The 13835-nt window shown below is 41.5% G+C and overlaps 1 protein-coding gene and 1 long non-coding RNA gene across 3 annotated transcripts in view; both read right to left on the reverse strand.

Annotated features, from left to right (window-relative positions):
- Positions 1-863: 863 nt before the first annotated feature.
- The window catches only part of LOC138663494 (uncharacterized), a 289916-nt gene continuing 276944 nt past the window's right edge, over positions 864-13835 (reverse strand). Inside the window, exon 2 of the long non-coding RNA XR_011318198.1 lies at positions 864-1969. This is a non-coding gene — a long non-coding RNA (uncharacterized lncRNA). The remainder of the gene's footprint in view (positions 1970-13835) is intronic.
- LOC138663483 (zinc finger protein 547-like) overlaps positions 864-13835 on the reverse strand; it is a 35604-nt gene continuing 22632 nt past the window's right edge. For both annotated transcript variants that reach the window (XM_069749719.1, XM_069749720.1), the window contains one exon: positions 864-4861. In XM_069749719.1, coding sequence (XP_069605820.1) covers positions 3900-4861 — 962 coding nt within the window. In that variant the 3' untranslated portion in view covers positions 864-3899. The remainder of the gene's footprint in view (positions 4862-13835) is intronic.

The following is a 13835-nucleotide window of genomic DNA, read 5'->3' on the forward strand; positions in this document are numbered from 1 at the left end:
CTCCACTGATTGTTATTGGACTTCATTAGAATTTTTATTGTATTATTAATAAAATTCAGTGTTTTTATTGGCACAAAGCTTCCGCTTTTTCTCTATTCTGATATTTTGTGCAATTTTGGAAGTGCCCCAGATTGCCTATGTTTTGGGTATTGGTTACTTACAGAATTAGCCTTTCAGGAAGATACCTTGATCTAGCAATCACTGTATGATCTTTGACATAGAATCAATTAATTCTGGAGGTAATATATACAGACGCTGTGGTGGAGGATCTTGCCTTTACACATTTACAATATCCTTCATTGTACCAACCTCATTCCTGAACAGAGTCCAAAGAGAAGGAAAAAGGTGTACAATTTCGGTCAGTAACTCATCACCACCAGTTTCAGGCCACAAAAGGTCTGACGACACAACATCATTTAAGCAAATACTTCAAATATGGCTATAATCACTAGGGTCAATGACTACAGGTTTACAACCATTAGAAACTTTCCAGATCACTTGATTTCCTAGATCTTTCCTCTCCTGGATTGATCCAACTCTCAATGGATGGTCCTCTGTGTCTTTACCGAAATCCTCATATCTCCGAATGCATAGGACACATGCAGGTTTTTATAGTTGAAGACACGAATCCTCACTCGTCTGTAGATTCTGTCTGATCTGTGCGACTTGAAATAGTGGAATTCCTATGCCTTGAACAACAGGTGTCTTTATAAAGCTCTCCTCTCCCATGTGCAAAGGAAAAACATCCACACAAAAAAGCACAAAAATCAGATTTGGCTGGCTCACCAAAATGTTAGAAAGAAAATAACATTTCTTATTATTTAAGTAAGCACTGTTAGGATAGAAAGGAAAACAATATTGAATTGTGTGGATAAATCAAATCTTGTTTAATGTTCATTCAAAACGGGATTACAAAAATGAAGAAAAGTAAGTTCATAGCACACAAAAATAGGTTTTAGATTATAGAAAACAACCATTCATTGGTTCTTACATATGGTCTTGAGGTTGATGTGTTCTGGGTTGGAGATTCTCAGGGTATGAGATCCATCTCACCAGGAGTTAGGTCGGCTTATAAACTATTTTGACCCATAGACTTACAGTACAGACCAAATGTTTGGACACACCTTTTTATTTAAAGATTTTTCTGTATTTTCATGGCTATGAAAATTGTACATTCACAATGAAGGCATCAAAATTATGAATTAACACATGTGGAATTATATAATTAACAAAAAAGTGGGAAACAACTGAAATTATGTCTTATATTCTAGGTTCTTCAAAGTAGCCACCTTTTGCTTTGATGACTGCTTTGCACACTCTTGGCATTCTCCTGATGAGCTTCAAGAGGTAGTCACCGGGAATGGTCTTCCAACAATCTTGAAGGAGTTCCCAGAGATGCTTAGCACTTGTTGGCCCTTTTGTCTTAACTCTGCAGTCCAGCTCACCCTAAACCATCTCGATTGAGTTCAGGTCTGGTGACGGTGGAGGCCAGGTCATCTGGCGTAGCACCCTATCACTGCAAGATGCTGTGGTAGCCATGCTGGTTCAGTATGCCTTTAATTTTGAATAAATCCCCAACAGTGTCACCAGTAAAGCACCATCACACCTCCTCCTCCATGCTTCACAGTGGGAATCGGGCATGTAGAGACCATCTGTTCAACTTTTCTGCGTCACACAAAGCCACGGTGGTTGGAACCAAAGATCTCAAATTTGGACTCACCAGACGAAAGCACAGATTTACACTGGTCTAATGTCCATTCCTTGTGTTCCTTAGCCCAAATAAGTTTCTTCTGCTTGTTGCCTGTGTTTTACTAGTGGTTTTCTAGCAGCTATTTTACCATGAAGGCCTGCTGCACAAAGTCTCCTCTTAACAGTTGTTGTAGAGATGTGTCTGCTGCTAGACCTGGTCTCTAACCTGAGCTGCTGTTAACCTGCGATTTCTGAGGCTGGTGACTCGGATAAACTTATCCTCAGAAGCAGAGGTGACTCTTTCCTGGGGCGGTCCTCATGTGAGCCAGTTTCTTTGTAGCGCTTGATGGTTTTTGCCACTGCACTTGGGGAGACTTTCAAAGTTTGCCCAATTTTTCAGACTAACTGACCTTCATTTCTTAAAGTAATGATGGCCACTCATTTTTCTTTACTTAGAATTTGTATTATGGCAAGAAAAAAGCAGCTAACAGTAGGACTATCAGCAGTGCATCCACCAGACTTCTGCACAACACAACTGATGGTCCTAACCCCATTTATAAGGCAAGAAATCCCACTTATTAAACCTGACAGGGCACACCTGTGAAGTGAAAACCATTCCTGATGACTACCTCCTGATGCTCATCAAGAGAATGCCAAGAGTGTGCAAAGCAGTCATCAAAGCAAAAGGTGGCTACTTTGAAGAACCTAGAATATAAGACATCATTTCAGTTGTTTCACACTTTTTTTGGTAAGTATATAATTCCACGTGTTAATTCATAGTTTTGATGCCTTCAATTGTGAATGTACAATTTTCATAGTCATGAAAATACAGGAAAAATCTTTAAATGACGTGTGTCCAAACTTTTGGTCTGTACTGTACATTGGTTTCTATTTTTCCTGTCTCATAACAACATATGGTGATTTGCCGCTATGTTCATAGCCTCTACCATATTAGAAGAACATTAGTAACTTATGGAATATGCATATTAGTTATTTGTACATTACCTCATTTTGAAATACTTAAGCCTATAGTCTAGGACTTCTGAGAACCCACTAACCAGAGTATCTATTTGCTAGTTTAACTCTGCATATGTTAAGTAATCTATATTTTTATTATTAAAATACTAATATTTTACACCTCCTGTCTAAAAGATGCGCTGACAAATTTAGCTAAATGTTTTCTTGCTAAAAGTGTGTCTTATAATCCCTAAAATACATTAAATTTTGAAGTAATTTCCTATACTCATTTAATTATACGACTGTGATATGTTTTTGTACAATTTGTCAATAACATATATAGTTTCTCTCCGTCTGAGTTATTTTTGATGGTTAACAAAAAATGATTTTTCAGTACTTCAGTTTTCACACTAAGCATGATAATTGCTTCTCCCTGGGTGGGATTTTTGATCTTTAAAAGGGGTTGTCAACTACTTGGACAAACTCTTCTTATTCCTTAGGTTTGGTGCAGTTAAAATAAAAACACTTAGGCCGGGTTCACATTGCGTTAAACAGCAGACCGTTGAACACATACGTGAATGGGCTGCTGACGCAAGTGCCGACATTATCCATCGCGCTAGCGCAGATAGAGTATCTGCTAGCTCTATTTGCGCTAGCAGTGACGGACCCGGAAACGCTGTAGCCCGTGTCTCAGGGTCCGTTACTCAATGACGGCACATCGCTAGCGCACGCCCATTGTGAGCGTGCGCTAGCGATGCGTCCGACATAGGAGTTAATGGCAGCATAAGGGACTACATTACCACCGTGTTATGCCTCGGTGTAATGTAGTTCGTCTAACGGACGCCATTAACGCTATGTGAACCCAGCCATACTCACATCTTCCATACTGGTGTTGTTCCAGTGGTGTCAGCACTTGCATTTAGTGAGTCACTATCCCCACATTTGGACACATGGAACAATAAGAAAAAAAAAGTCAGAAAGCATACGTCCAGAGGCGGGGACAGTGAACGGGTGCTGACTGGGTGCTGGCTTGGAAGGTGAGTGTAAGTGTTTTATTTTAACAAGGCCAAACATGAGGCATGACAAGGAGCTGTCAAACTAGTGGACAACCCTTTTAAAAAGATAACATTTTTGGTTAAATAATAACATTCTGATCATGAAAAAGGCTTCTCCCCTGTGTGACTTCTCTGATGTTTGTTTAGAGTTGATTTCCTTGTAAATAATTTCCTACATTAAGAACATGAAAACGGTTTCTACCCTGTGTGACTGCTATGGTGACTAAGAAGAGATGCTTTCTTCACAAAACATTTTCCACATTCTGAACATGAAAAAGGCTTCTCACCTGTGTGGGATCTTTGATGTTTAATGAGCAGTGATTTCAGGCTAAAGCATTTTCCACATTCTGAACAGGAAAAAGGCTTCTCCCCTGTGTGGGTTGCCTGGTGACTGACAAGATTTGATTTATGGGTAAACAATCTCCCACATTCTGAACAGAAAAATGGCTTCTCCCCTGTATGGGTTTTCTGGTGACTGGCAAGATTTGATTTCTGGTTAAAACATTTCCCACATTCTGAACATGGAAATGGCTTCTCCCCTGTGTGAGTTCTCTGGTGCTTAACAAAATCTGATTTATGGTTAAAACATTTCCAACATTCTGAACATGCAAATGGCTTCTCCCCTGTGTGGGTTCTCTGGTGGGTAACAAGATGCACTTTCCAGTTAAAACATTTTCCACATTGTGAACAGGAAAAAGGCTTCTCCCCTGCGTGAATTCTCTGGTGCTTAACCAAAGCTGATTTCTGGATGAAACATTTCCCACATTCTGGACATGAAAATTGCTTCTTCCGTGTGTGATTTTTCTGGTGCCTACCAAGATCTGATTTCTGATTATTCTCTGCATTAATTTTTTGAGGTTTAAGAAAATTCTTTTCGAGAAGAAAACTATTCCCATATTCTGAACATGAAAATGGCTTATCTGCTTTAGGATCAGCTTGTTTTTTAATGCTCATTTTGTGACTTTGATTTCCCTTTGTAGTCGGTAATGAATCAGAAAACAGGACCTGTTTCAAAGGATCAGATGACAAATCTTTGCTGTGAAGGAATGATGGTATAGCCGAAGTAATGGCATTCACTTCAGTTGTATCCTGTGGGATCTCAAAATCATCTGATTTAAAAATTGAGGATGTCACCTGTCCCACTGATCTGGTACAGTCATCTGCCAAAATATAAACCAATTATTATTTTTTAATAAATTATCATTGAATCTGTTATTGTTCAACATTTCTGCTTAAACGGTCAGTAAAAATGGCAAGTTATGTAAAACAACTGAATTATTCTTCAAGACAATGAAAGTTCACAGTCTAATAAAAAACTGCATAGCATGAACCAATATAGCATTGTATTCAAATGCTTGTCCATTCTGTCTCCCAAATATGGAATAAAAAGCCACCAATGTTATGTAGGTGAAAATAATATCAATAAAAACTTCCATTCATCTAAAAAAAAAAAACAAAAAAAAACAAGTCCCCAATCAGGTCCATCATCTGTCAGTGGAAAAACAGAGTGTAACGCAATTCCTAGGGACTTTGGGTGCTACCAGGGTCCCTAGAGATAGGGGTGACCTGTCCCTAGGATTACTCCTGAAGGTGGAGATGCCGGATTCAACAATCTTACTAAGCACCTAAATTAACCCTTTTCGGTCCCTTCTTCCTTCTTCCCCCGGGAGGGTGGAAATTTAACTGTATGGTGATGCACTAAATAGACAAAAAAGGGGAAGACGTAAAGGGATAAATAAAAATAACCATACAAAATACACTTACAAAACAACACAGTGGAACACGGGAGTTAAAGGATGGAGAAACCAAATAGACGATGGAGATGTGCATACAAACAAAACTCAAAGGCTCTTGAAAAGCAACATGGCTTCCATAAACCAATCCAGCAATATCAGCTCTCCCAAACTCATATCTTCCCCTCACTTCTGAGCCTTGCAGTGTGCCAAACCACATTTAGCATCCATGTATTTGGCATTATTAGGCCGGCATCACACTCAGCGTATAAAAATACGGTCCGTAATTTACGGCTGTAATACGCAGAAAAGTCCCCAAAATAGTGGTCCGTATTTCATCCGTAGGTAGGGTGTGTCAGCGTATTTTGCGCATGGCATCCTCCGTATGTAATCCGTATGGCATCCGTACTGTGAGATTTTCTCGCAGGCTTGCAAAACCGACATATGGACATACAATGGATCCATGTTCTCAAAAAAATCGTAAAAACATATATACTGTAATATATATATATATATATATATATATATATATACACACACACATATATATATATATATATATATATTTTATTGTAGGGGTTGTACTCGCTCGGATGCATAGGAGGAAACAGGAGGCACATTCTCTTCAGCATTCATGTAGGTTTATTCACTCCATAAACCATTTAAGTCAGCAACACAAGGGTAAACAGTCTTACATCAGACCGACATAGCATAAATGTCCTCAGTATCTATAGTAGAGCTCCGCTCTCTCTCAGACCTGTAAGCATTCAGGCTGTGCCATGTCCAGCACGTAGGCTCTCCAGCCTAAAGATGGTCTCTGTGTGTTGTTCAGGACACCTGTCCCCACGTGGAACCGTCCAACACACAGGCCACTCTGCAGTGTCCAGCCAGGACACATGGAAGTTTGTCCACCCTGACAGACTTCCAAGCACTCTCACTCCATGTGCTACACACCTCTTTACATAAGTGTAACCGCACCCAGATACCTGTCACATGGCCAGTCAGGTGAGTGTGACATCACCACAGGTCCTTCAACACAAAACCATCTTAGGTATTCAAACACGCCTCTTAGGGTGGGTTTGTAGGTGACAGAACCCATTCATCTCTCCAATCACCTGGAAGCCTTCCCAATGTAAACAAATCCCTCAGCAGTAGATCTGCTTGAGCAAAACATACCCAGGCTTCCATCACAGGGCCACCCACCTCTGCGATACATACCGCCCATTAATCACATGACCTTTAGCCACGCTACTATATATATATATATATATAATTTCATACAGCGCTAGATAGCTTAACAGCCGGTAATTCAATTGCCGGCTTTTCCTATCTCCTTCTCAAACCCGACATGATATGAGACATGGTTTACATATAGTAAACCATCTCATATCCCTTTTTTTTTTGCATATTCCACACTACTAATGTTAGTAGTGTGTATGTGCAAAATTTGGGCGCTCTAGCTATTTAAAGGGATAAATCGCGGAAAAAATTGGCGTGGGCTGCCGCGCAATTTTCTCCGCCAGAATGGTAAAGCCAGTGACTGAGGACAGATATTAATAGCCTGGAGAGGGTCCATGGTTATTAGCCCCCCCTGGCTAAAAACATCTGTCCCCAGCCACCCAAGAAAAGGCACATCTGGAAGATGCGCCTATTCTGGCACTTGGCCACTCTCTTCCCATTCCCGTGTAGCGGTGGGATATGGGGTAATGAAGGGTTAATGTCACCTTGCTATTGTAAGGTGACATTAAGCCAGATTAATAATGGAGAGGCATCAATTATGACACCTATCCATTATTAATCCAATAGTATGAAATGGTTAAAAAACACACACACACACACATTATTACAAAGTATTTTAATGAATTACACAGGTTTTTGTAATATTCTATTATACTGGTAACCCACCTGATGACCCTCGTTCTGTAAAAAAGGTAAAATAAAAAAACAACAATATCCCATACCTTCCGTCGTTCTGTCACGTCCAACGATGTACATCCATCTGAAGGGGTTAACTAATTTTACAAGCAGAAGCTCTGCTAATGCAGCTGTGCTCCTGCCTGTAAAACCCCAGGGAATGAATGGAATGTAGTTCAATGACCTGTAGTTACCTTCAGTTGCGGTGATGCGCCCTCTGCCGGATGTCCTCATATGAACTCGAGTGTGGGAAAATATTCTAAAAAGTTCCCAGGCTCGAGTTCATATGAGGACATCCAGCAGAGGGCGCATCACCACAACTGAAGGTAACTACAGGTCATTGATCTACATTCCATTCATTCCCCAGGGTTTTACAGACAGGGGCAGCTGCATTAGCAGGCTTCTGCTTGTAAAATTAGTTAACCCCTTCAGATGGATTTACATAGTTGGACGTGACAGAACGACGGAAGGTATGGGATATTGTTGTTTTTTTATTTTACCTTTTTTGCAGAACGAGGGTCTTCAGGTGGATTACCAGTATAATAAAATATTACAAAAACCTGTGTATTTCATAATTGACGCCTCTCCATTATTAATCTGGCTTAATGTCACCTTACAATAGCAATGTGACATTAACCCTTCATTACCCCATATCCCACTGCTACACGGGAATGGGAAGAGAGTGGTCAGGTGCCAGAATAAGCGCATCTTCCAGATGTGCCTTTTCTTGGGTGGCTGGGGGCAGATGTTTTTAGCCAGGGGGGGCCCAATAACCATGGACCCTCTCCAGGCTATTAACCCCTTACCGACATCGGACGTACTATACCGTCCAATGTCGGCTCCCCTGCTTTGATGCAGGGCTCCGCGGTGAGCCCGCACCAAAGCCGGGACATGTCAGCTGTTTTGAACAGCTGACATGTGCCCGTAATAGGCGCGGGCAGAATCGCGATCTGCCCGCACCTATTAACTAGTTAAATGCCGCTGTCAAACGCAGACAGCGGCATTTAACTACCGCTTCCGGCCGGGCGGCCGGAAATGACGTCATCGCCGACCCCGTCACATGATCGGGGGTCGGCGATGCATCTCCATTGTAACCATAGAGGTCCTTGAGACCTCTATGGTTACTGATCGCCGGTGGCTGTGAGCGCCACCCTGTGGTCGGCGCTCACAGCACACCTCCATTTCTGCTACATAGCAGCGATCAGCAGATCGCTACTATGTAGCAGAGGCGATCGGGTTGTGCCTGCTTCTAGCCTCCCATGGAGGCTATTGAAGCATGGCAAAAGTAAAAAAAAAAAGTTGAAAAAAATGTTGAAATAAATAAAAAAAAATATAAAAGTTTAAATCACCCCCCTTTCGCCCCAATCAAAATAAATCAATAAAACAAAATATAAAATCTACGCATATTTGGTATCGCCGCGCTCAGAATCGCCCGATCTATGAACTAAAAAAAAAAGCATTAACCTGATCGCTAAACAACGTAGCGGGAAAAAAAATTCGAAACGCCAGAATTACGTTTTTTTGGTCGCCGCGACATTGCATTTAAATGCAATAACGGGCGATCAAAAGAACGTATCTGCACCGAAATGCTATCATTAAAAACGTCATCTCGGCATGCAAAAAATAAGCCCTCAACCGACCCCAGATCACGAAAAATGGAGACGCTACGGGTATCGGAAAATGGCGCAAATTTTTTTTTTTTTTTTTAGCAAAGTTTGGAATTTTTTTTCATCACTTAGGTAAAAAATAACCTAGTCATGTTTGGTGTCTATGAACTCGTACTGACCTGGAGAATCATAATGGCAGGTCATTTTAAGCATTTAGTGAACCTAGCAAAAAAGCCAAATAAAAAACAAGTGTGGGACTGCACTTTTTTTGCAATTTCACCGCACTTGGAATTTTTTTCCCGTTTTCTAGTACATGACATGCTAAAACCAATGATGTCGTTCAAAAGTACAACTCGTCCCGCAAAAAATAAGCCCTCACATGGCCAAATTGACGGAAAAATAAAAAAGTTATGGCTCTGGGAAGGAGGGGAGCGAAAAACGAACACGGAAAAACAAAAAATCCCAAGGTCATGAAGGGGTTAATATCTGCCCTCAGTCACTAGCTTTACCACTCTGGCGGAGAAAATTGCGCTGGAGCCCACGCCATTTTTTTCCGCGCTTTAACCCTTTAAATTAATAGAGCGCCCAAATTTTGCACATACACAGTACTAACATTAATAGTGTGAAATATGCAAAAAAAAAAAAAAAAAGGGATATGAAATGGTTTACTGTATGTAAACCATGTCTCATATTATGTCGGGTTTGGGAAAGAGATAGCAAAAGTCGGCAATTGAATTATCGGCTTTTAAGCTATCTAGCGCTGTATGAAATATTACTATATATACATATATGTGTCTCACTGATATATATAATATAGATATATATACACCCCTATACTATGTGTAGACATTTCTCTTAGCTATTCTAACATGTCAGTGTGATTTTACTGTACTCGCAAGTCACACTGCTGATCCGTGTGTAATCCGTATTTTTCTGGCCCCCATATACTTTCATTGGCGTATTTTTTGCACAATGCAGTGACAAACGCACCATGCTGCGATTTTCTACGGCTGTAGAACACCGTATAATACGGATCAGTAAAATACGGCTGATAGGAGCTGGGGCATAGAGAAGCATTGTAATGTATGCAATCCGTATTTTCTGCACCTCTCTTACGTCCGTAAAACACGCTAGTGTGAGGCCGGCCTTATAGTGAGAAGAAGCCACTTAAATTACGGTGGAACACAATCTAGTCACTACGTTTTTACTCTCCAACATCCACTGTGTGCTAATTTCCGGAAAGGTCCTGTGGAGTCTAAATAGTCACTACTCCAATAGATTAATTCACTGAGGGTTATAATTTCCAAAATGGAGTCACTTTATGGGGATTTCTACTGCTCTGGTTTTCTGCCATTTTGTCATATTTAGGCTAGGGTCACATTGCGTTAGTGCAATCCGTTTAGCGCTAGCGGATTGCGCTAACGCAATGTTTTCTATGGGGCTGCGGTCGGGGTCGCGGTAACGTCCCCGCTCTCGCAGATCCCCGATCTGCGAGAGCGGGGAACGGACCGCGGGCGCGCCTCGGACGCTGCAAGCAGCGTCCGCGGCGCGCCAGGAATCAACGCCGCGTCGCTAGCGCGTGCCGAACATGGCACGCGCTAGTGAAGCGCGTTCCCATTGCCTTCAATGGGCGCGTTAACGGACGCGTTGCACGGCGTTAATTTCGCCGTGCAACGCTGTCCGTTAAACGAGGTCCCATAACGCAATGGGAACCCAGCCTAAGGCTTGTGAAAATGGTATATCTTATCTCCTCTGGGATCTGCTCCTGCGTAGTCTGCTTCTGTCACCATGCACGACATTATTCATTCTGCAGGCAGCGCTGGTGAGGAGATGTCAGAACCAGAAGCTCTGGGCGGTGTAGGCATTGTGTGACCACTAAGATTAGGGTGCTTGGGATGTGTAATACAATCAAGTCTGGCAGTGTGGGTGTGTATGTGCTGTCCAGCTGCAGTAATCTGCTCCTTGCTTCAGCCAACTGGAAAGCATCACACCCTACTAAATGTTGAACCATATTGCCGGAAGCTGCCAGATACAGCCTTGTTCTCCTCTGGTTTATTCCTCTGTGCTCAGCTCCCGGCTTGTGTAGAATTTCCTTTTGAGAAGACGACCCATTTACAGACTACTAATGTGTATTCTGATTTTGTATTTTCTCTGTCCTGCTGGTTGTGACCCGGCTACCTATTCTTCCCATTTCACGCCACAAAACAACAAGTATCATCATGGCCCAAGCCTAGGGGTCTCTGTGTAAGTCCAGATCCATGTAGAGTGGTTAAAGGATGATGAGCAACACTGACTATTTTAGTGAAAGCTCTCTAAGGTGGGACGATACATATGATTAGAATACAATGCTAGAAGGATACAACTTATTTGCAAGAAACAAACTTGATAAACGAGGAGGCGATGTCACATTGTATGTTAGAAAAACGTATATCTGCACAGAGATTGAAGCTTCAGAGACTGGGAGTTCTGTGGAAACTGTTTGGGTAAGAATACAAGGACAGAACAATGGAAATGACACGATTTTAGGCATTTACTACAGGCCGCCTGTGCAAGCTGAAGATATGGATGAACTCTTTATGCATCAAATGGCCAAGTTCTCCAAAAATGACATAGTTGTCATGGAAGATTCCAACTATCCAGACATTTGTTGGGAATCTCTCTCAGGCAAAATTAACAGGTCAAGCAAATTCTTATCCTCTCCTGCTGACAATTTTACCTTCCAAAAGGTAGGAGAGAAAACAAGGGGATCTGCTACCTTTGATCTAATCCTTATAAACAGGGAGGAAATGGTTGAGGAGGTAAAAGTGGCTGGGACCCTAGGAGGTAGCGACCATGCTATTTTAGAATTTTGGAAAACTAGAGGAGGAAAACCTGTGAAGACTCAGACATCAAAGTTAGATTTCAGAAAGGCAGATTTTAAAAGGACTCCGAAAGAGAATCGGAGGGATCCAATGGCTGGATATCCTTAAGGATAAAAATGTCCAGGAAGGATGGGAAATCTTGAAAAATGAGATTCTCAAAGCACAATCGTTAACAATTCTGAAGAGGGAAGAATAGGAAGCATTTAAGGAAATTAGGATGGATTAACACAGAACTTAAACACATGCTAAAAAGGAAGAAAAATGTTTATCAAATGGAAAGAGGGAGGCATATCTTAAGAAGAATATAATGCGGTCTGCTGAACCTGCAGAGCACAAATCAGATTTTCTAAAGCTGAAAATGAATTAAGGCTTGCAAGGGACGTCAAAAGAAATAAAAAAGGATTTTGTTGATATGTTAAAAGTAAAGGAAAAGTGAAAGATGCTATGATTTTTACAGGATGGAAATGATGAAATGGTAAGAAAGGATGTTGAGAAGGCCGAACTTTTAAATTCCTCTTTTGCATCTGTTTTCTCTCAGGAAGGAAATGTAACATCAACTGATTTTCACTGTCCTATCAAGGGAATAGAAGAATCCAGGATGTCTATAAACAGAAAGACAGTGAGGAAACAGTGAGGAAACACTTAGCTAACATAAATGAATTCAAGTCTCCAGGTCCAGATGAATTACACCCCAGAGTACTGAAGGAGATAGCAGAAGACATGTTTGAACCACTCTCCATAATCTTTGAAAATTCTTGGAGAACAGGAGAAGTCCCAGAAGACTGGAAAAGAGCAAATGTTGTTCCTATCTTCAAAAAGGGGAAGAAGGTGGACCCAGGGAACTATAGGCCAGTGGGTCTTTGGACAAATTATTAAACATGTATGCAAATACCTGGATAAAAATGAAGTGATTAAACAGAGTAAGCATGGGTTTGTAACTAATAAGTCATGTCAGACTAACTTAATTTCCTTCTATGACACAATCACTGACTGGGTCGATCAGGGAAATGCTGTAGATATAGTATATCTTGACTTCAGCAAAGCATTTGACAAAGTATCTCACAAAATCCTTATTGAAAAAAATGACTAAGTATGGAATGGACAAGGCAACTGTTAGGTGGATTCATAGCTGGCTTAGAGATCAGACCCACAGAGTGGTCGTAAATGGCTGCACATCCAGTTGGAGGAATGTCTCAAGTGGGTTACCACAGGGCTCTGTCCTGGGCCCTGTATTGTTCAACATCTTTATCAATGATTTAGATGAAGGATTTGAGGGTAAACTGATTAAATTTGCTGATGACACAAAGCTAGGAGGGATAGCTAAATACTAGAGAAGAGAGAGAGAGGATTCAAAAAGATATAAATAAACTGGAGCAGTGGGCAGCAACTAACAGAATGGTTTTTAAAGGGGAAAATGTAAAGTACTACATCTGGGCAATAAAAATAAAAAAGCATATACAGAATTGGAGGAATAGGGCTAAGCAACAGCACATGTGAAAAAGACTTAAGGTACCTTCACACATAGCGATATTGTTAACGATATCGTTGCTATTTGTGACGTAGCAACGATATCGTTAATGAAATCGTTATGTGTGACAGCGACCAACGATCAGGCCCCTGCTGGGAGATCGTTGGTCGCTGAATAAAGTCCAGAACTTTATTTCGTCGCTGGACTCCCTGGAGACATCGCTGGATCGGCGTGTGTGACACCGATCCAGCGATGTCTTCACTGGTAACCAGGGTAAACATCGGGTAACTAAGCGCAGGGCCGCGCTTAGTAACCCGATGTTTACCCTGGTTACCATGCTAAAAGTAAAAAAAAACAAACACTAGATACTTACCTAACGCTGTCTGTCCTCCAGCGCTGCGCTCTGCACTCCTCCTGTACTGACTGTGAGCCGGAAAGCAGAGCGGTGACGTCACCGCTCTGCTTTCCGGCTCACAGACAGTACAGGAGGAGAGCAGAGAAGCAGAGCACAGCGCTGGAGGACAGACAGCGGTAGGTAAGTATCTAGTGTT

Source organism: Ranitomeya imitator, chromosome 2 (assembly GCF_032444005.1).
Source record: "Ranitomeya imitator isolate aRanImi1 chromosome 2, aRanImi1.pri, whole genome shotgun sequence".
Classification (NCBI taxonomy): domain Eukaryota; kingdom Metazoa; phylum Chordata; class Amphibia; order Anura; family Dendrobatidae; genus Ranitomeya; species Ranitomeya imitator.